The 24,013-nt window shown below is 31.8% G+C and overlaps 3 protein-coding genes across 4 annotated transcripts in view; 1 reads left to right on the top strand and 2 right to left on the bottom strand.

The window, feature by feature from the left end:
* LOC115875828 (probable tubulin polyglutamylase TTLL1) overlaps positions 1-4,648 on the bottom strand; it is a 9,988-nt gene extending 5,340 nt beyond the window's left edge. The window contains exons 1-2 of the mRNA XM_030891353.1: positions 4,399-4,648; positions 909-1,268 (exon numbers count right to left, since the gene is read on the bottom strand). Of these exons, the coding sequence (XP_030747213.1) occupies positions 909-1,268; positions 4,399-4,571 (533 nt within the window). The 5' untranslated portion in view covers positions 4,572-4,648. The remainder of the gene's footprint in view (positions 1-908; positions 1,269-4,398) is intronic.
* Positions 1-24,013, top strand: part of LOC115875827 (FK506-binding protein 59) — a 24,181-nt gene extending 168 nt beyond the window's left edge. Inside the window, exons 1-7 of one of the 2 annotated variants that reach the window (XM_030891350.1) lie at positions 10,515-10,687; positions 10,871-11,102; positions 11,156-11,298; positions 11,353-11,476; positions 19,147-19,548; positions 23,297-23,655; positions 23,771-24,013. In XM_030891350.1, coding sequence (XP_030747210.1) covers positions 10,907-11,102; positions 11,156-11,298; positions 11,353-11,476; positions 19,147-19,548; positions 23,297-23,655; positions 23,771-23,923 — 1,377 coding nt within the window. In that variant the 5' untranslated portion in view covers positions 10,515-10,687; positions 10,871-10,906 and the 3' untranslated portion in view covers positions 23,924-24,013. Of the gene's footprint in view, positions 1-10,514; positions 10,688-10,870; positions 11,103-11,155; positions 11,299-11,352; positions 11,477-19,146; positions 19,549-23,296; positions 23,656-23,770 lie in introns of those variants that run through there. The other variant, XM_030891352.1, reaches the window with a different exon arrangement.
* On the bottom strand, positions 9,508-10,268 carry LOC115875829 (probable 39S ribosomal protein L23, mitochondrial). Its single transcript, XM_030891354.1, has 3 exons — positions 10,123-10,268; positions 9,791-10,070; positions 9,508-9,730 (listed from the first exon to the last, which is right to left on the bottom strand). The coding sequence occupies exons 1-3, from the start codon at positions 10,134-10,136 to the stop codon at positions 9,572-9,574; spliced, it is 453 nt and encodes a 150-aa protein (XP_030747214.1). The 5' UTR covers positions 10,137-10,268; the 3' UTR covers positions 9,508-9,571.

Here is a 24,013-nt window from a genome sequence, read left to right as displayed (position 1 = left end):
ATTGAATATTTTTGTTGTCATATTCTATTATTATATATATATATATATATATATATATATATATATATATATATATATATATATATATATATATATATATATATATATATATATATATATATATATATATATATATATATTATTATACAGTCCGAGGGCTTTGACAAAAGCCAGTATCTGGGACGGTTTTACAGAGGGTAATTCTCCATCTCCAATATCAGTTGTACCTAAGTTCATGGCACGAATGGCTGTAACAGCTGGTATACAATTGTAAGAACCTGACAACACTAGTTGGGAGTAGGTAACTAATGCCAGAAATACTGCATAAGCGAGGACCGCGAAACTGTGGAAGTCGGAACCTCGATAACAAAATAGCGTTATTTTGTCGCGGTATTTTTCTGGAGCGGTCTCTACTGTAACGCGAATCATGTGGAACCGGTATTCCCATCACTACTTTCCATTAGGGTGAAGAGTACTATTGGTGGTACTTCTTTTATCCTTATAGATACAGTAATTTCGATAAATGAAAACTAAAGCTAGGACTTTTTTATTTAAAGAATTAGCTCTTCGTTTAGTTCGAAACTGTGAACGGTTTTAAAGATATTTGCGTTTAAAGGTTCCCATGCATCGATTTTAGCATTAGCGAAATCAGGAGATAAATTTATTTAAAATTCTGATGAAAAATGATAACCTGTAAAAAATTTTTAAATAAATGAATCTTCTGATTTCGCTAAAATCGATGCATCGTAATCTATAAACGCAAATATCTTGAAAACCGTTCACCTTTTCGAACTAAACGGAGAGCACCTGTCTTACGTAAAAAGGTTCTAGCTTTTTATATCATTTGTTGAAATTACTGTATCTATAAGGATAAAATGAGGCTCTATTTTATATCGTGCACAATTTACTTGGATATGACGTAGCTTTCTTTGTTCAGCTGTTGCTGAAAAGGCGTCTTCGACTCCCTGGACCATCTTTTCAGCTTCGACAGCTTGTTGATCAGGAATATTCCAGATCCTTGGCTTCTGCCGCAGGGTTTCATAATCCAGGTGCTCTGCGGTGATTTGCGGTACTCTTCCACGAACATGTTGTAATCAGCTGGAAGTACAAAGGTCACAGGTATGAAATCGAGGTGTAGATATTTGGAATCGCCTCTCTCCGCCATAATGTTGCCTTCTTTTTCCAAATCTCTGCGATAACGCTTGATGTTCTTGACAAGTAGGTCCTTCCGCGATATTTCATAATGATTTGGGAAGTGGTTTATAAGTCTGTTAATAGAATAACAAAAAATTAATTAATTATTCTAAAAGTGTTAAGAAGTATAATTTGTAAAAATTCTAAAAAATAAATATTTTGATATCTTCAGAATATCTAACTTGTATTACAATTTATTATTGCGAAGCTAATAAAACTTTTTAGATGAATTCAACTACGTTAGCAAGAATAGTTATACGCACCGGTTTTGCTAGTGGGGACGTATCTTAAAATGTTGATTCGGGAGAGTTGAATATCCGGGAAAGTTGAGATATTTATTGTTATTGCACCGAACAACCACGACGTAATTACGCTCTCCTTTACGTATTAACATTTTTTCGGCAATTTTACTAACATTTGAAATTGTCAGAACACAACGCGATGCCCAGTTCGAGTTTTTTTTTCGCGTAATTTTTACTACCCGAAACAGCGTTACATCACACAACCCTCGTACCTGAGTGTTTTATAGTTTCAATAACTGCACTATTAAGAACTAAAATACTTAGATATTATGACTAAGCAACGATTTTAATATTTTTTCAATGCGATCAACATGAACTGTAGCCGGGACGGCATGAAATACATATTCGAAACTTCTGATTTATGCCTGTATAGCGCGCTGTGGTCGGATTTTTTTTAAATCAACTGAAATGCACCAAGCCTAAAGAAATTAATAAAAACTCAAGTAGAAAATCTCATATAGAGCTTTTTTAGAAAACTGTGTCATCCGGTATGTGGTTATAAAAAACGTAATAATTGCCCATTTTGTTCAAAAATATTTATGTCAAATTAAAATACTCAGTTTGTATGCATTTAAGTACATATGTTACGGCTAAAAAGGATACTTTGCTGGTTTTCAAACTAGCCAGCTATTTTGCAAACAAATAGCAAAACCAACACCATAAACTGACACCTAACCAACAAAATAACAGCGCTTTTTGCAAAATAGCTGGCTATATAGTTTGAAAACTAGCCAAGCACCAATTTTAGCCGTAACATATACAGGATGTCTCAAAAAACATGTGCCATATCTCTCGTGGGGAGATTCATCACGTAAAAATAAGATTTATTTTTCATATCAACATAGGTTCGAATCTGCTTTGTTTCGTAGCTACAGGGTGTTAAAGTCTTAATATTTTTTTGATTTATTATAATTTTCTTCCAAGTACTTTTAGCATTTCGAATGAAATTTTGATAGTAAAAGTAACTATAAATGCGACATATTTTAAAGCTAAAAAGTTGTCGACATATTCTCCAGGGACGTGCATATGGGTTATCACTGTAATATTTTTCTAACAAAAGTATGTACGCCACTGACTTTTTTTCTTTTGTTAGCAAAATAGTGTAAGCAGTTTAATGCCGATTAAAAGTTGTCTCTTGATAGTTTGTCGATTTAAGCTTCCTTGGTGAGATAAACGCAATTTTATTAATTTGCCTTGATCCAAGTTTAATACAAACCTTTAAAAAAATTTTAAATTATTAACTTGCGAAAGTCTTAATAAGTACTCATTGATCTCATAAAAAATATGAAAAAGAGTTTCTATAAACATGGGTATGGAAATGCATAGTTTAAGAGTTACAGGATGTTAAAACTTTTTAAAATTAGCTAGCTTTGTTCTAATTATCTTAAATACCATTATTTTTTTATTTTAAATGGCTGTAGAACTAATAGCAATAATAACTAATAGTAATAATATTTAATAAGAAATAAGGTAAAGTATATAATTTTCTTAATTGTGATTAATAAAATTGCGTTTATCTCATCAAGGAGGCCGAATTGGAATTGGGATCAAGTGATAACTTTTAATTGGCATTAAACGGCCGACACAATTTTGATATCCAAAGAAAAAAGTCACTGGCGCACATGTTTTTTTCTTGAAAAATATTCCAGTGATAACCCATATGCACGTCCCTGATGAATTTATTGACACTTTTTTAGCATTAAAATATGTAACACCTATAGTAACTTTTACCCCCAAAATTTCATTCAAATCACTAAAAATACTTGGAAGAAAATTAGAATAAATCGAAAGATTATAAAGATTTTAACATCCTGTAGCTACGAAACAAAGCAGAATCGGACCTATGTTGAATGAACGTCTCTGTTATTATAAATAAGCATTTGTCAAAAAATGAAATATCATTATTAAGGTGTTACTTTTTACCACACTGTCTAATACATATACAAAATTCAGTTTTTTAGTATTTGGAGCAATTATTATTAATCAACGCAAACAGTCAATTAATGTAGTTTGAATACTGGAATCATATTAATAGGTCCTCTTTAACAAATATTTAAACAGTTTTTTTTATTTTTTAATGAAATAATCGAACTATATCGACAATATTAGTATCTGTAATCTTTAAAAATTTGGTACATCTTTAAAAATAATCTAAAATGTCAGTATTATATGGGTATATCGATAAATGAGTTCTAAATTACAGAAAAAAATGCATTTTCTACGGAAACTTGAAGAGATAGGTAGAAAATGGTATAATATATTTTGATAGACAATTAAATTGTGCATCTGATTCTCGTAAAATATACAGGGTGTTTAATTTAAATTAAACAAGTTATTGCCGTTTAAAGCTAGTAATTATTTAAAATAAATTTTCAGACACTCTGTATAAGTTAGCATAATTTTTATTATTGCAACACGAAACTCAGTAAATAGAAATACTTCAGTACAATATTTGGTTTTAAAAACTTAAATACGCTTAGAGAAATAAAGCATTAAAATTATTACTGTATTTTGACAAAAACCTAAATATTTCAAAAACGGTAAGGTTTAACCATTGGTTTAACTGTGATAAATCTTAATCAAATTTACCTTTATTTTAATCGTAGAAACTAAAAATGTGATAATATACAGGGTGTTCCATTTAAAAAAATACAACTTTGACATTTTTTATTTATTTAGGACACTCTGTATCTTGTAAAAATATTTTTAAATTGTAGCTCTAGTAGTCCTTCCACGAACCCAAAACTTACAATTTGTAAAAATCTAATCGTTTAGCTACAATACTCCGTGTTGTATGTGGTGAACAACCCTGTATAATTTTATGTGAATATTTTACCTAAACACAGAAAATGTGTCTTTAATTTTTCTTTTTAAATATTCTAATTTTTGTTCCGATACGTACTGATTATCGTTCATCCTGTATCCACTGTCTACACTGAATAGACTGCGACATGTTTGAGTTCCAGCCCAGTAAATGTTCCAGTCTTCTTCTGGACCTACTTGAACCCAACCGCGCTTCTCGCAATTGGCTACCACGACGCTTTTGTCCAAATCCGTACAATAACTCACCCTCATCCTATTAGTGTAACACTTTGAAATTTTGATGTAACCTTAAAATCATAAAATAATAAATATAAGACTTAAAATGTCGACTTAATCAAATCCGTTGCTATAGTAATCAGTTAACAAGCAGAGTTGTCGCAACTGGTGTTTTATTATGATCGAAAAATCATTTATAGAGCGAAAACAACGGCGTCCAGTTGGCTTAGAAATGAACAATCAACGACTTTTCCTATACAGGGTGTTTTCAAAAACATGTGCCATTTCTCGTGGGGAGAATCCTCATGTAAAAACTTTGAATAAGAAGACTAAGGAAGGAGCATATTATCAAAAATCTTAGGTCCACCGCGATGGGCCTCAAATATGGCCCATTGGGTGCCGTTCTAATTTTATTTAAAAAATGTAAAACTATATGATGTAGGGTAGACTTGGGGTAGACTCAATATTTTTTTTTTTATTTGACATTGTGAATAAATGTTGGTAGTTATTAAAATTGTTATAAAAATATAAAATTCTAATAAAAATAGATAAGTTATAATAATTATTTATAACCATAAACATCCGATACGCTACTGAAGCAGGTAAGTCAAATTAACGTATCTAAATTCTTTGACATCTAATCTTTGACAAGTAGTAAAAAAAAGTAAAAATGCAAGAAAAAAGATATAATTAGTTAATTTAAGTGAATTTCATAAATGATCGGTTTACTACACGTATGTATATTATATAGTCACTTACTAGCGAAACGTTGTTCCATTATTTCACTCGATTTTTGCCGAGATCTACCGCACGCTACACAACCAACTATTTTAGAGTCTTTTTCGATAAATCGCGATAGTGTCACTGTTAATTTAAGTTCTGCCACAATTTCCATCTAGATTTACTACCTTTATACAACTATCGGTAGTAGAATAAATAATAAATAACGTAAAATAAGTTCCGTAAAGACTGACAAATCAACAAAATTTCAAATCAAATTCAAATGTGTCAAATGAATCGTCAAACAGAACTGTCAAGGATCCCCACCCTAGAGTGCTTTTTCCGCCCACCATGCATGAATACATGGATAGCATTATGCTCCTTCCTCAAAGTGTAAAAATAAGTTTTATTTTTCATATGAACATAGGTCCGATTCTGCTTTGTTTCGTAGCTACAGGGTGATAAATTCTTAATATTTTTTCGATTTATTATAATATTTTTCCAAGTACTTTTATCGTTTCGAATGAAATTTTGAGGGTAAAAGTTACTATGAGTGTTACATATTTTAATACTAAAAAAGTGTCGATGAATTCATCAGGGACGTGCATATATGGGTTTTTTTTCAAAAAAAAAACATATGCGCCACTGACTTTTTAGCCGACCGTACCACTAGGTATGGTAGGCTATTAGGATCGGCAATAAAAAAAGTTTTTTTAATTTCACTCAAAATGAGTTATTTGGGTCATAAATGACCTAAATACAAAATATTTTCATGGTGTCTGTCTGTCTGTCTGTCTGTCTGTCTGTCTGTCTGTCTGTCTGTCTGTCTGTCTGTCTGTCTGTCTGTCTGTCTGTCTGTCTGTCTGTCTGTCTGTCTGTCTGTCCGTCCGTCTGTCCGTCTGTCCGTCTGTAATACGATAACTCAAAAACCGCTGAACCGATTTTAACCAAATTTGGCACAAAAATACTGTGGCACCCGAGAATCTGGCCATTCGTCTTTGGTGGGGATGGGGGGTTGATAAGGGGGTATGGGAGGTGGTTAAAAATTTTAAAAAATCGTAACTCCAAAATTACAGTAGCTAGCGAAACGCGGGTTTCAAATTAAGATTAGGAATAATATTTGCTACAAAATTTGTAATAACATCAAAATCAGTCAAAGTCGCAGTTTTCGAGATATTAACATATTTTAGTATGGGCGGCTATACGTGCTTCCCGGCGCCAATTTTTACTATTAGTTATTATTACTTTTAGTTCAAAATACCGCAAAATAATGGTATTTAAGATAATTACAAAAAAAATAATTTTAAACAGTGTTAACATCCTGTAACTCTAAAGCTATGCTTTTCCATACCCATATTTATAGAAACTTTTTTTCATATTTTTTGATGAGGAATAAATAAGTACTACTTATTTGACACTTTCGCAAATTAATGATATTATTTTTTTTTTAAAGATCGCTATTAGACTTGGATCAAGGCAAATTAATAAAACTACGTTTATCTCATCAAGGAGGCCGAAATCTCCAAAATATCAAGAGACAACTTTTAGTCAGTATTAAACTGCTTACACTATTTCGCTAAGAGAAAAAAAGTCAGTGGCGTACATGCTTTTTTAAGAAAAATATTCCAGCGATAAACCCATATGTACGTCCCTGGTGAATGTGGCGACACTTTTTTAGCCTTAAAATATGTCGCATTCATAGTAACTTTTACCCTCAAAATTTCATTCGAAATGCTAAAAGTATTTGGAAGAAAATTATAAGAAATCGAGAAAATATTAAGACTTTAACACCTTGTAGCTAGGAAACAAAGCAAAATCGGACCTATGTGGATAAGAGAAATAAATCTTATTTTACGTAAGGAATCTCCCCACGAGAGATGGCACATGTTTTTGCACAACACCCTGTATAATTTTACATATATAAAATGACAGCGATCTTCATTTCATAGCCATCGCTGACACCGTTTTTTTTCGATCATATTGTATTTGTAGAATGTAGAGTGTTTAGGAGGGGAGTTAATCACTGCGACCTTACAGATCTATTGTGTATTCCCCTTTCTTGAGTTATAACGAGTTATAGCTCATCATACAGTCTCAGGGCTTTAACAAAAGCCAGTATCTGAGACGGCTCAACAGAGGCCAGCTCTCCATCCTCGATATCAGCCATACTAATAAGTTTATGGCTCGACGTCTCGGTGCACTCAGTGATAAGGTGTTCTGGTGTTTCCCCATTTTGCCCACAGAATAATTCCCCCGTTTCTAACCAATCGAAGTCTTTAAATTCAACCAATAAAATTAATATCGTATCGTCGGATAACGGATGCATGAAAATCAAGCTTAAGCCCTTATGCAGATTTCTGAAATATAATATATATTTCCTTCGGCCCTACACCCGCTTTACCCGACCTCTGAACCCCTGACAGCGAGCGACCCGTAAGTACAGCGTAATAGACTCTTAAGTACCATATGATCGAAAAAACGGCGTCAACGATGGCTATGAAATTAAGATCGCTGTCACTTTTTATATGTGAATGTAAAATTATGTGGGAAATGTTATTTGATGTTCCATTGTTGCCAACTGGACGCCGTTTTCTTCCGATCATACGGTATAAAGCTTGATTTTCGTGCATCCGTTGTCCGACGATACGTTGATACGATATTAATATTAATTTTATTGGTAGAATTTAAAGACTTTGATTGGTTAGAAAATAACGCAGTTTTTAAATTTATTGCATTTTCATGCCTCCGTTTATCGGATATACGTTGGTGTTATTTTATATTTTCGTTTCCAAATTTGTCAAAAAAGTGTCAAAACGTCCGTTATAGTATGAACGGGTCCGTTGATGGGCTGAAGTTTTGAAAGGCAGGCGGCCACTGCGAGCGAAACTAAACTAAGCTAAGAATATATAAAGAAACGGTAACTAAACGAAAATAAGTTTCATCGGCCACTGGGAACGATTTTTGCTTAGTCAGCTAAGTTACCTGTGTTTTCGTATTGTGTCTCTGCTATCATAGGATTAAATCGCTGCGAAAAATTCGCTGGAACCTGTCAAGACCTAAAACGAGCGAAACTAAACTATTTATACGATTTGAATCTTCGTCCATATATTTTCGTTTAGTTTCGCTCAAGTGGGCGCTGATGCATTTAAAAGTATGGGAGCTGATTTTTACAAATCTTATCTTCGCTTGGCTTAGTTTAGTTTCGCTTAGCTAACTAAACTAAGCTAAGAATATGAAAACAAACGGTAATTAATAAATGGGAACTCCACTAGGAACGATTTTCGCTCAGTAGTCAGCTAAGTTTTCGTATTGTATCTCTGCTATCATAGAACTAATCGCTGCGAAAAATTCGCTGGAACCTGTCACGAACTAAAACGAGCGAAACTAAACTACGAGTCGAATCTTCGTTCATATATTTTCGTTTGTTTCGGTCAAGTAGCCGCTGACGCATTAAAAAGTATGGAAGCTGATTTTTACAAATCTTATCTTCGCTTAGTTTAGTTTCGCTCGCAGTGGCCGCCCGCCTTAAGAATAACTATTTGCTAAACTTTGCCGTTACCGTATAACTGAAAAAAAAGGCGTCAAAGAGGTTTGCAATAGCAATGGTGTTAATTTTGGCGATGTCAATCTCTAGACGTTATTTACTAAAAATTGACATAAAACTTGTCAAAAATTAAAATAGTTATAGAAAGATTAAAAAAGGATAGAAACGTTTTCAGACACTAAATCTATTTCCAAAAAAATTATTTTTCTGGAATTTTAAACTATGTAAACTATGTACCTACATCATTTAAGAATCATTTTATTCAGAATAATGACAACCTTCTTAAGTCGAACTGGCAGTAAGAACCATTTATAATAAAATAAAATAAAGAAGAGTACGGGCCATAGACAAACTAACAAAAGCTTTTGTTAGTTTGTCTATGGTACGGGCTAAGTAAATGACGTCTAGGGCTTGACCTCGCCAAAAATATAATCGATTGTCAGCCGTCTTTGACGCCGTTTTTTTTTTCGATCGTATGGTCCTTGATTATGTATGGTATTAGTAACTTAGATCTTATATTCTTTATGAACGAGCATCTTGTGTTTACAGTTTTCTAGGTCAAAGTTTACAGAATAAAATTTATTCTGTAAACTTTGTCTAGGTGTCACTCAACAGTTTGTTTATTTAAACTATATCATAAACATCAATACTGTCTTAAGGACTAGGATTAAGAAGTTATACACCTTTAATTTTCATAGTATTTATAATTATTAAATATAAAATTATTTCTGTACATATCTACCATAATATTAAATTACATTCTCAGGCTACGTTATACAGTAAACCATCCTGGCATACCAGGCCTTTCCTTATTTTTATCTAAATAATCCTTGAAACCATCTTTAGTCTGTTTAATAGTTTTCTCATAATCTTCCTCAACAGTTGATACTTTTGGAAACAAGTCGGGAAACTTAAATTCTTGGTCTTTAGGCTATAAAAACACATTTGAATTGAAATAAAACTAGTATTTGCTTTATATTATTATACTAACCAGTGTTACATAGGCATATTTCGTATCATCGGCTTTGACTACATATCCTAATCCAGGATCCCTTTTAGTCTTGCCAAGTCCAATTCTAGTCCGAACATGGACCACATCTACATTATAGATTTTTTCTAAGTAATTTTTAATATCGTACTTGGTCATTTCCATTGAACAGGCAAATTGTACAATATTGGGTGGTTGTTCGTGCGGAGGTTTAATTAATTTCATCCAAAAATTCGGTAAAAACACTCGCAACTGGGGACCACCTTTTTGGTAAATTGGATACCTTAAAAAAATAAATTAACAGTTTTATATAGTTATACACATTAAAGTGGTACCATCTTGTAGACATTCTTTGCGGATTAATTTATTGTATTTTTGTATATTTATATGTTTATTATATTTTTCAAATAAATTTAAAAAAACTTGATATTGAGGTTAGAGTGGGTTAGAGTTTCAATGGTTATGCAACCCTCTTAATACGTTCAGAGATACGGTGTATGCAACTAGTAAAGCTTGGCAATATATAACTTCTATTTTTTTTAATTATAAGCATGATAATTCTCATTTTAATGTCACAAAACTTTAATATGTTATAAAAGTTATTCTTATAATAAATGTCAAAGTAAATATATTTATATTTGCAACAGAAATAACAATTTTAGAATATTATAATTTGAATCATACGCCATTATTTTGAAAAAAATTAAATGACAGAGACAGTTGGATTGGTTGGATGTTGGATGACAGTTCTGAAAAAATAACCCTTTTCTTGATATACGTTATAAACAAAAAATCATTGATCCATTCAATTTTGCCTGATTTTGCTTTTGATTTCAAAAGACAAACAGCAAGACACGCGCAATTTATTTTAAAAAAATCCAGTTCCTCTAATTTATCTAAGTGAGTTTTAAATATATATTTATTATATTGTAGTTTCTGACATGACAAAACACCGGGAATATTCTAGATCTTTCATATTTAACAATAATATACTGATAATCATCTATGTTTACTGGCAGCATTCCGCAAATCTACCACAAAACCTACTTATTTAAGCTTTATTATCAAACTTTATAATTTTAGTTTCACAAAATAACTGAAGCAATAGCAGTGGTCAAAATGCAACAAGAAATTGATGTTTCACCTGAACAAGACCGCGGAATTTTAAAAGAAATACTTGCTGAAGGAACTGGCGAAGGCGTAGCACCAAAGGGTTCTAAAGTAAAGGTCCATTACACTGGTACACTCTTAGATGGCACAAAGTTTGATTCAAGTAGAGATAGAAATGAGCCCTTTGAGTTTGATTTAGGAAAAGGTAAAATAATGTAATTTTTTGTATATTTTTAATTAATAATATGTTTTAAATAGGTTCTGTTATCAAAGGATGGGATTTTGGTGTAGCGACTATGAAAAAAGGAGAAAGGGCTATTCTAACTTGTACCCCAGAGTATGCTTATGGAGAAGCTGGAAGTCCACCAACAATACCTCCAAGTTCTACTTTAAAATTTGATGTATATTTATTAATATTTTTTGTATTACTGGTTAGTTTTATTGAAATGTTTTAGGTTGAAGTTTTAGATTGGAAATGTGAGGATTTGAGTCCGAAACATGATGGTGGTATTGAACGATTGGAGATTATAACCCCGGGTGAAGGGTATGAGACCCCAAATGAACTGAGTCAAGTTGAAAGTAAGAAAATCAAATAATAACTTTAACTTACTTTCTATATTTTGAAACATATATTTGTGATATGTTCTTTCCAATTTAAAAATTCATCAATATATACCCCAAGAAATCTTGTATTATATGGGGTGGAAAATAATTTTTAAAATATATGATATGCAAGGTGATCTAAAATGTATTCTGTAGTATATTCTGCAGATAAAAATATGTAAATAAGTTTGTATAATTTTATGTTCTAGAATGCTTAGTTTCGGAGATACAGGGTGTAGAAGTACCATATGATCGAATAAAAACGGCGTCAGCGATGGCTATGAAATGAAGATCGCTGTCATTTTATATGTAAAATTATATGGGAAATGTCATCGATCGTCATTTCCAAGCCAGCTATGGACGCCGTTTTTTTCGATCATACGGTATTAAGCTAGTGAGTAAAAAAATATACATTTCCGCTGTTTTTTACGTAAAAAAGGTCTCTTGGTAAAAATCGCCAAACCAACCGTTCTCAAGATATTTGGAATTTTATTTATTTATACATATTTACACATATAAACATGTTGACTAGATAGTTTAACTCATTTTTTTGAGAAAACATGATGATAAAACAGTTTCTGTTGAACCTTTGGCACAAAAAATTCCATATTTATTATTTGAGTCTAATTACTATCAAGTAAACAGATTCAATAATGACTACAACCTATCCATAGTTAACTTAAAAAATTGGCGCAGGAAGGCACGTATAGCCGCCCATACTAAAATATGTTAATAAAAAGTTGGTAGGCAGTTCTTTTAGTTTCAAAGTAAAGGAATCTTTCCAATTTTTTTTTATCTCAAAAACTGCGACTTTGACTGATTTTGATGTTATTACAAATTTTGTTGCAAATATTATTCCTAATCTTAAATTGAAAACCGCGTTTCGCTAGCTACTGTAATTTTGGAGTTATGATTTTTTAAAACTTTTAACCCCCTCCCATAACCCCTTACCAACCCCCCACCCCCACCAAAAACTAATGGCCAGATTCTCGGGTGCCACAGTATTTTTGTGCCGAATTTGGTTAAAATCGGTTTAGCGGTTTTTGAGTTATCGTCACAGCTTACAGAATAATATAGCTTGGACACTCGCCAATTTTTCCCACGCTCGAATTTAAAACGCCCCACTCCGACGATGCTTAACTGAATTAAGCGAGCGACAGTCAGAAGTGTCTAGTCGTAGCAGTCAACTATTAAGCTTGACCAATCAGGTTGGTTAGCGTGGTTATTTGGAGTGTGTTAATTAATTTGTGTTTGTCAAAAACTCTAACGTGATTGGTTTGGTTTGGTTGCCTGCTAGGGCTAGACACAAGTGCGACAGTCAGCCTCATTCAGTCGATGCATAACCTCCACCGGTGACGTGTAGGGCCGTATTACGGAAGATTTTAATTCGATTTTTTCTTATATTTAACCATAGGTATTTGTGCTTTTATTTCAATTTTATTTTTATTGTTGGAATGGGAAAAGGTTTTCCGGGATGTGCGGCTGCTGGTTACACAAATAATTATGGAAATAATTCAAAATATAGTCTGTTTAATTTTCAATTCAATTCAAAATTAATGTTCAATTCAAAAGTATTCACACTTTAGAGACTTTTCAAAACAATAAAGACCACTTATTTGGAGGCTTGCTAATGCCAAGTGACCATTTTTTTATTTAGTGTCCTATATATTTATTTAGTGTCCATTGGAGGCTATATTTTTATCAGCTTTGTATGTAACTATCTATGTATGTATGTATGTTTTTGCGGGGCAAATCTTGTAAGCTAAATTAGAACCACTTCCTTTTATTGTAGGAGATTGAAATTTGCTTTGAATAAGAAGACTAAGGAAGGAGCATAATGCTATCCATGTATTCATGCATGGTGGGCGGAAAAGCCACCATAAAAGCTCTCTAGAGTGGGGATCCTTGACAGTTCTGTTTGACGATTCATTTGACACATTTGAATTTGATTTGAAATTTTGTGGATTTGTCAGTCTTTACGGAGCTTATTTTATGTTATTTATTATTTATTCTACTACTGATAGTTGTATAAATGTAGTAAATCTAGATGGAAATTGTGGCAGAACTTAAATTAACAGTGACACTATCGCGATTTATCGAAAAAGACTCGAAAATAGTTGGTTGTGTAGCGTGCGGTAGATCTCAGCAAAAATTGAGTGAAATAATTGAACAACTTTTCGCTAGTAAGTGAATATATAATATACATACGTGTAGTAAACCGATCATTTATGAAATTCACTTAAATTAACTAAATTATATATTTTTCTTCCATTTTAGCTTTTATTTATTACTTGTCAAAGATTAGATGTCAAAGAATTTAGATACGTTAATTTGACTTACCTGCTTCAGTAGCGTATCGGATGTTTGTGTTAATAAATACTTATTATAACTTATCTATTTTTATTAGAATTATATATTTTTATAACAATTTTATTAACTACCAACATTTATTCACAACGTAAAATAAAACAACAAATTATTGAGTCTACCCCACGTCTACCCTACATCATAGTTTTACATTTTTTAAATAAAATTAGAACGACACTGATAAACCGGAATTTAAGTCGGCCATATTTGAGGCCCATTGCGATGTACCTAAGATTTTTGATATGCTCCTTCCTTAGTCTTCTTATTCAAAGGAAATTTGGCATGTAGGTTCAGACCCGATGACAATACATTTTTTGCAAGGCATGATAAAAATTGATATATAGGACGGCCATGGGCGAAAATGAAAGAACAAAATTTTGAGCTGTCAAATTTGACAGCTGTCAAAAAATTTCAAAGTTGTCCGATTTGGATAAAAATCGATGATGACCATGGGCTAAAATGAAAGAAAAAAATTTTGAGCTGTGAAACTGGACAGCTGTCAAAAAAATTTCAAATTTGTCCGATTTTGATAAAAATCGATATATTGGATGCCCCCTACCCCATAGTCGGTTTTCATTTTATTTGTCTCACATTTGAACTGTCAAATTTGACAGCTGTCGTTTTTTTAAGTTCTCCTTTTTAATGAAAATCGATATACATATTATTAGGATGCCCATAGAAAGTTATTTAAGAAAAAATTGAGTTTAAATGTGTGGCACTGAGAAACCAGCATAACTAAAAAGTAGAAAATAATTTTACAAAAAAACTTTTTTAAAAACAAGCTTTTATTTAAATTTAAATACACTAAAAGAATAAAATAAACTTTTTCTTTAAAACTTTTATTATGAACTTATAACGCCATTACACAATTTTAATATTATATAAAAGCTTGTCGCGAAATTTCTCTACATCGATAAACAAGTAAATTAACTAAAACCTGTGTCTACCCTGTCTCATTTTCAAAGTTTGTGTTATGATAGACCACTAGACCAGGAATTACAAGATAAAGTTGTCGTACCAGATTTTTATGAGTGCAACTGTACACTCAAATCTCGCGGCAAGCTTTTATATATTAATATTAAAATTGTGTAATGACGTTATAAGTTCATAATAAAAGTTTTAAAGAAAAAGTTTATTTTATTCTTTTTAGTGTATTTAAATAAAAACTTATTTTTAAAAAAGTTTTTTATAAAATTTATCAGAACAATTTTGAAGAACTTTCCTTAAACGAAAATATATTATGTAAATTCGTTAAATTATTTCAGACAATTAAATTCAACCATCCTTGTCAAAATTTTCCTATAATGTATTTTTTGTTAAAATTATACGCAAAAGTTAATTTATTAATACCTTAAAGAATATTAATAAGAACTTAAATGTAGTAAACAAAAACCGAAAGCTCCTAATTTGGAAACATTCGTAAATAACTATAAGTAATCAATGTACCTATTTCATTTTGCTGTTATTTCTAGAAATAAATTAATTAATTTGTTTTTTAAATGTTTTTCTTTGAGAATGCATATTTATTTAAAGTCAACAATTTAAAAAACATGTATCTAAATTATGTTCTAGCACCAGTCGAATAATTTTTTACGTCACGTGTAAACTTTTTTTTAATACATCTCTGGGCTGACTGCCGCTTACGCGGCTATTGGTTGTGGCGAGAGAGCTCGCCGCTCTAGTGTTCTCCCTCTTTCGAATCGCAAATCCGAGCTTAAAAAGATCAAAGCGGCACGCTACACTGTCCGAGCTGTTTTTTACTTAAGCTGTGTTATCGTGTTACAGACGGACAGACAGACAGACACCATGAAAATACAGGGTGATTTTTAACCTGTACGCATAAACTTGGGAAATTGTTGCTGATGACTAATAATGAAAAAAAAAGTTAGTAAAATATTTTTAGATTCTAAAATAATTTGAGTTTTTTTTCACAAAAATTTATCAACTTGATCAGTAAACGCACATTCAATTTAATGGAATTTACGTTTTTTGTTTTTATTTCAAATAGTTTGTTATTTCCGTAAATAAAAATATTTAGTGCGCATTCAATTTAATGGAATTTACGTTTTTTGTTTTTATTTCAAATAGTTTGTTATCTCCGTAAATAAAAATATTTTACTTACTTTTTTTTTCATTATTAGTCATTATTTGTCATCAGCAATAATTTCCCAAGTTTATGCGTATATGTTAAAAATCACCCTGTATTTTGTATTTTGGTCATTATTATTAACTTTCGAGTGTAATTAAAAAAACTTTTTTTTTTCCGATCTTAATAATAGCATAGTTTAAGGAAAAGAGTAGTTGCACTCTCGCAAATATTTTCTGCCAGTTTTTGCAATCTGTCGAATATCGGCAGATTGCAAAGCGTTTCAGTTGAATTCCGTCCGTCGAGCTGCAAGGTTCGAGCGTTGCGTCCCAGCACAGAGCCGGATTGACAAAAAATGAGTGCCTTACTGTGTGCTGCTATTAATTGTAGTAATAATTCAAAAAATTGTTCTTTGAGTTTTTTTAGATTTCCATCGGATGTAAATCGGCAAGCTGATAGTAATTATCAATACACATTTAATTATATTTGTTTATTTTAGAAGCTGAGATATTATGTAATTAATTAAATGTTATTATATTTTTTAGCATGTGGGCAGATTTTAAAAATAGTTTTTTAGATATACAGGTTGTCTCAAATATGCACATGAAAATATTTTTTTGAAACAATTTTAGAGTAAATATTTTGTACATCTAAAGTCTCCGCAAATTATTCATATTTTTTAATTGAAAGAATTTTATAATAGCATAATCTCTTATAAATTTAGTGGACTGTATTTTTTATGTTTTTTTTTATTTTATTTATTTTTTATTATAAGTGGTCGTAATATAACAATATTCAAAATATTATAGACAAAATATTGAGTTTATATTTGAGGGAAGAAAAGTGCCACACCTAGCTTTAAACAACCGTAAATATACAGGGTGGCCCATTAGTGCGAGGAATTTATTAGGTCCAATATCGTCGTTGTCGAATCCTTCGTCCTACGTAGGATACGTCGGCGTATCCTAAAATATTTTGTTATATGTATACAGGGTGTCACAAAAAGTTATGGTAAAGTTAGTTTTATTTTTTTTTAACTGCCTAACCAACTACACCACCCCTCCCATTTTTCTGTAGATAATCGGATTCGGCATAAAATTCTGCATATTGTAGACTATTTTTATTTGAATCATTCTACAGTGTTGCCATTCTATGATTTATTTACTAAAATTTTGGTTAAAAACATTATATCCGAAAAATTGTAAAAAACTAGAGTGAATATAACTTTATTAACACTTGGCTTTATTATAGCCAAGTGTTAATAAAGAAAATAGAAAATATAGCCAAGTGTTAGGCTATATTTTCCTAAACAATGATAACAAATCCGCGTAGAAAAATTTACATTATTCTATATAGGATATTTTTTATGGCGTCACCAAAAGCGGAATACTTAAAATGGTATATCTCAATTTTTTTAAAAGCAACATTCTATATATTATTTTTCTGTCAGGTGCAGAATTAGAAAGTGAACTTTTTTTTATTTAAACTGTTTCTAAATTTTTAACGGTTTCGCAGATATTCGCGTTCTCTTTCAATAGTAAATTTTTATCAAAGCCACTTAATATGATCTTTGTCTGATATTTTATCGTTGAAAATCCCATATGTAATGAAATACAGAAAATATTTGCAAAACGGCTAAAAATTTAAGAACACTTTAAATACAAAAAATGTTCACCGTTTAATTCTACATCTGAAAGAAAAATAATATACAAGGTGTGGCATTTAAAAAAAAATGAGATACAACATTTTAAATATTACGATTTTGGTGACGCCATAAAAAATACACTGTATACGAAAAAGTATATTTTTCTACACGAATTAATTCTGGTATCCTTCATATTTAAGAAAACATAGCTAAGTATTAATAAAGTTATATTCACTCTAGTTTTTTACCACTTTTTGTATATAATGTTTTTAACCAAAGTTTTAGTAAATAAGAAATAGAATGGCAACACCGCAGTGTGCTTTAAATAAAGGCAGAGTACTATATGCAGAATTTTATGCCGAATCCAGTTATCTAGAAAATCAGAAAATTAAACTTGTTTTAAATCAAAAAAAAGTTGTAGAAGATCTCTGAAATAGATAATAATATAAAAATATGTCATCATATATTTTTTTCCGCATTTCTTCCCATCAGAAGATTTTCAGATACAGAAGAATTGTTACCTACACGAAATGTGAAAATATTCTGTTTTCAAGCAAGTTTTTACTCGATGATCAATTTTTTTTATTTTATTTTATTGTGAACTCATATTTTCCTAAAACATATCTGTGAAACTATGGCGAGTGCCACGACTATACTTTGCCTAGTTAATAGACCACGACTATACAGCTACGTCAGTCACGGGAGGCGAGAACAAGGTCATATAAAGTGGCAGAAAAAGAACAAAGGATTTGACAAGAAGTAAAGCTACTAGTTTCCTTATACTATGATAATAGCCTACCATACCTATTGGTATGGTCGGCTAAAAATATTAGAAACTTTTTTCGTGAAATAAATATATTGGTATGGACGTCATCTGCCTTTTTTTATTATCGTCTGTCGAAATCTTCCTTGAATTGTAAAACAAGATTATACAGAGTGTGCCTTAATGACATGCTAATATATTTACGGGTGTGCTTCTTGGACTTATTCTAAGAGAAAAACTTCATATGAATGTATGTGCTAAACATCTTAATTTCTGTGATACAGGGTGGTAAATTTTTCTAAAAAAAAACCTTTTTTATAATAACTCTGATTTTATTATAGATATTTTTATAAAACTTGATAAACGTCTTCTGTGCATCAAAATACTTGTTTTGGTGTATAATTTTATTTATTTCAACCAGTGCCAACCAGACGGGTTTTACATTGAATATTTTTGGAGAAAAAAGTGATACACCACTGACTTCTCTTAAAATATTTAAACATTTCTAAACAGTTTACTGCAGGGTCGCTGAATTATATGAATTCGCTGAAAATATGATGCGGTGACTGTTGCGTGGAAATCATTTCTGCATTGGCTGGAAGGAAATTAAGCATTTTGATGCTTGGAAGATGTGTATCAAATATCAGAGACCAGTTATTTTTTTAACTATAACTTGTTAGACACTTTGATCATCCATTATTAATAATGATTAAACTTTATTAAAATTATGAAATTGTTCCAACCTTGATTACTAAAATTTTACCCTTATTTTTTTTAAATTTTAGTTCACGTTACTGGAAAATATGAGGATAAGATATTTGACGATCGTGACGTTACATATACTCTTTGCGAATATAGATCAGCGAATGTGGTAAAGGGTATCGACCGAGCCCTTGTAAAATTCAAGAAGAACGAATGTTCTAAATTGTTAATTAAACCGAAATATGCGTTTGGCGACAAAGCTTTTACCAATACGTTTAATATACCTTCCGATGCCACTGTTGAATACACAGTTACACTAAGAAATTTTGAAAAAGCCAAGGAAAGCTGGTCTTTATCGACAGAGGAAAAGCTCGAACAGTGCAGAATATTCAAAGACCGAGGAACTGCAAACTTTAAGGAGGGAGACTGTTCTACGGCCATTTGGTATTATAAGAGAATACAGAATTATTTAGCAAGTGAAAAAGGTAAGAATTTTTATATCTATACAAGGTAACTCTTAAAAGAAAGCTCCGTTATTAGGTTTTCTGGAAACCTAGATCATATATACATATAAATGGATATATCAACGCCATAAGATTAGTATTAGAAAGGGTCAGCATCACAACATGCTATTTTCGTACCTTCTTTATTGCACTTATAAATCGTTCAATAGATTAGTGATGGGTTGTTATTTAACTATCTGTTATTTTATAACAATTATTTATAAATAACATAACGCAACCGTTACTACTTCTAAAAAATAACAGATATAAAATAACAACACGTAGAGATCAGCCGCTCGTGAAAGGAAAAACGAAGTCGGCGCTCTGCACCGCCACGAAATTCTATGCTGCTCGAAGCAATTCCAAAAAACAACTAGTATGGATGGAAAACATGTTATTTCGTCAACCATCGATACAGGCGGCGAGACAACGGACAACGGAGTGGGGAATGCGCTACGGCGAACGTAGCTGCTTCGGTCGATGCCGTCGATATTGGGCTTATAACAGCTTAAAAATAATAGGATATAAAAGAAGCAGTTTTTTTGAAACAGTTGCGGGCATAACGCCTGGCGGTCGAGATAACAGGAGTAGGAAAGGAACGCTGCTGCATCGGTCGATTGTCGATGGAGGCTCGCAACGGGTTGGAGAAGCAGTCATTTTAGATACGTTGTTTTTCAATCTGTTACGAGCATAACAGGGTGGCGGTCGAGATAATCGGAGTGGGAAAGGAACGCTGCCGCATCGGTCGATTGTCGATGGAAGTTCGAAACAGGTTGGAGAATAACGCATCAGTTGTTTTAGATACATTGTTTTTCAACCTCTTACGAGCATAACGGGCGGAGGTCGAGATATTATGGCGCTGTATGTTTCAGTACGTTATTAAGTTTCAATATTTAGGTATTTATTTATTCTGAAAAATTTTCAGAATAATATTTTCAGTTTTTTTAAAAATGTATACAGGGTGTTTTGAAAAATCTGGTCATTGATTAATCACGATCCTGCTTAAAGCCCTTGACGTAAAAAGCCGATTTTTGGAAAACGGATTTACTTTAGGGTGTAGAGGTTCGATAAGAAGGGATTTTTCAAAACTCGAATTTTAAGGGGGTGAAACTACCCTCAAATATTAGAATATTTTTTATTTAAAAGCCGGTGAGTTTTTCGGGAAAACTCTTAAAACACGTATATTTTATTATGTTGTTTTACATATTTTAAGATTTTTTAAAAATATATACAGGGTGCTTCATAAAATATGACCATTGAGTTATCACTATTCTGCTTAAACTGCTTGACGTTTAAAGCTGATTTTTGGCAAACAGATTGACTGTGGGGTTGAGGTTCGATAAGGCGGAGTTTCTCGAATCTCAAATTCCAACAGGGTGAAAACGCCCCTCAAATATTACAATATTTGTTATTTAAAAAACGGTTAGTCTTTCGGGAAAACGCCTAGACACGCATAATTTATTTTGTTTTTTTACATATTTTGAAATTTTTTAAAAAATCGTACACGTTGTTCCAAAAAGTTGAGTAATTGATTAACCACGATTCTGCTTAAACTGCTCGACGTTTAAAGCTTATTTTTGGCAAATGTGAGAAAATTTTATCCAGTTTGTATGTTAATGGAAATTCTTATTTTGCTTTATCATTACCATTAGAAATTATTAATTCGACGCGAACGAAGTCGCGGGTACACGCTAGTTTAAGTGTAAAATTAATTCGAACTCTAGTGTGTAGTTGGTTTACTTATGAAGAATATACTACACATTTTCTTATATTGCTATTTTTTGACCGCAAATGGTAAAATCATAACTAAGAGCTTCTCGGCCGTCGAGTGAGATGCACCCTGTACACTGCTACGCAATTCAGGATCTATCCGGATCGAGGGGCAGGGCGTAGGTTGATCGGAATGTATAGGTATATATATTTATCGGATCGGAATGTATAGGTATACATATTTTATGCCGCAATTTGTAAACAGCGCTTATTTGTAAACAACCACCGTTTTTAGAGAGGTATTTTAGATAACAATCGATATTTAGAAATGTTTTGACACCCTGGAAATACTATCACCGAGCACGTCGTTGTTGCAACTTGCAACTGCGTTAATACGCCTGGCGGTGACCTTCTCATACTCTTTCAGATATTTAGCAGTAAAATAAAGAAACCTGTTATTTTTAAGCTGTTATTTTAAGCTGTTTTTTATAAATAACTATAACAGTTTCAACTGTTATCTAAAAATAACAGTTTTGCCCATCACTACAATAGATTTGTCCGAGGACCTTATTTTGCGCAAGCGCTTTAAAAATCGAACGTATTTCCACTGTAATCAAAAATCAAGTGTTGTGCAGTGCACAAATTGTCCAAAGTATTGGACAATTATTCATTTGGAAACATTTTACCAATTTTATGTTTTTCATTTAAATTGGAATGCTTAATCACTGGTTAGTAAAATAAAAAAATATTAGCCTCAGCCAATAATTAAAGAATAATTATCATCATTTATAATATCTTTATCTTACACAAGAAGTACAATTTTATGTGTTTGAAAAAGTACGAATTAAATATCGTTAAGGACAACGCGGGGAACTGCCATAAAAGTCACAAAACTCAACCTTTGTTCTCAGAACTACGTTCTGTCAATTTCAAACAGCTGTCAAATTTGACAGCTGGGCGCCAGACTTTTACTCTAACGCTATAAGATAATATTCTGATTATTCCTTGATGTGATATATCGGGTGCGTCTCAAAAGTGGCTCACCCCTATAACTTTTTTATTTTTTAGATAAAAAAACGAGAATTACTTTTGACATTTTCGCTTAAAAAAATCGTATTTTAAATTTCAATCTAGAATGCCATGGCTGTGTTACAAACACTAATTTTAATCAAGGAGCCTTGGAAAAATAGATTTGATCGCTTTAATATTTTTCGTGTCTTGTCCGGGCCAGTTAAAAGATGCCCAAATCGTATTTTTAATCATATCTCAATTTTTCCAAATGGAACAACGGTGGCTCATTAGCATATTTGGAAAAAGCATTTTTTGCAGATAATTTGGTACCACTCACTTGGTATTTTGAGTCAAACTGTCGTTATGAACAGCATGTGACAATTTCAAATAAACCACATGCGAAAATGTCAAAGACATATGATATGTCATTCTATTGAGAGTATCAATTTCTATCTAATAAAGTAAACAAAATACCTAGGATGTCATTTAAAATTCAAAAGTTGTAATAATTTCCGGTAAAACAGGAAGTGACAAGTGACCCAAAACAATTAAATACGTCAATCAATCCTAATTATCTCATAGTAGAAGTCATATTTGTCTCTATACAGGGTGTCTCAGAAATAAGTGCACTTATTTTAATGGGTCGTAGATCTCGATAAAGGAAACATATTTTTTTATCTGAAAAAATAAAAAAAGTTATAGGGGTGAGCCATTTTTGAGACGCGCCCGGTATGATAATTATTGTGATATTCATGGAAAGTCCAAAAACTGTTGCATTGGAAAAAAAATGTTGCATCTTTATTTCAAGAACTATAACTTTACTGTAAAAATAAGTGTCGACAACATTTTTTAAATTTGAAGAATGCGCGTATCAATATTTTCAAAAAATCAATTTAGAGATTTAGAATATCAAACAGAAAACTTAATATGGAGTTTTTTAACAATTATTATATGCCATAATATTGTTATAGAAAGATTTAGATATAAACTTTGATATATTTTTTTGTAGATATTGAAGAAAATTTAGAAAAAGAAAGATTAGCTCTGCTATTAGCTTCATATTTGAATATTGCCTTGTGCGAATTGAAACTGAAAAATTATTTCAAAGCCAAAAATGCCGCTACAAAGGCTCTAGATATAGACCCTCTAAACGTAAAAGCTCTATTCAGAAGAGGTCAAGCCCTGTTACAACTAGGCGAAGCCCAATCTGCAGCAGAAGACTTCTCCCAATGTCTCAAACTCGAACCAAACAACACAGCTGTCAAATCGCAACAGGCACTCTGCGGCAAAATTTTAAGAGAACAGTTGCAAAAAGAGAAAAAGATTTACGCGAACATGTTCGATAAGTTTGCCAAAATGGATACCCAGGTGAATCAGAATTAAGTTTATAGGTTAGATTTTTATATGCACGCAATGAATAAATTAAGAAATTCATTATGGGTACTAGATTAGAATAAATAAGTGAATATTTTTTATGTGAAAGCGGGAGGAATTCGAAAAGGAGAAACAGCCAAACGTAATGAGTTGTGTGGGAGAATGGGGTAAAGAAGACAGAGAACGAGAGCCTGGCGAATTTGAAAAGGAAAATCCAAACATTTTGCTTCTCAATAGCAGTGGAGAATTCAAGGATATGTAGTACTTCAACATTCTAACTTTACGTAACATTAAATGTGGCTTCTGTTCATTCCCGCAGTGTTTTTCTTTAATAAATGTATGCATAAATTAA

This window comes from Sitophilus oryzae, unplaced genomic scaffold (assembly GCF_002938485.1).
Source record: "Sitophilus oryzae breed Bouriz unplaced genomic scaffold, Soryzae_2.0 scaffold_1396_pilon_pilon, whole genome shotgun sequence".
In the NCBI taxonomy this organism is placed as follows: Eukaryota; Metazoa; Arthropoda; class Insecta; order Coleoptera; family Curculionidae; genus Sitophilus; species Sitophilus oryzae.
The sequence above is the reverse complement of the archived record's forward strand: the minus strand, read 5'-3'. Positions and strand labels throughout refer to the sequence as shown.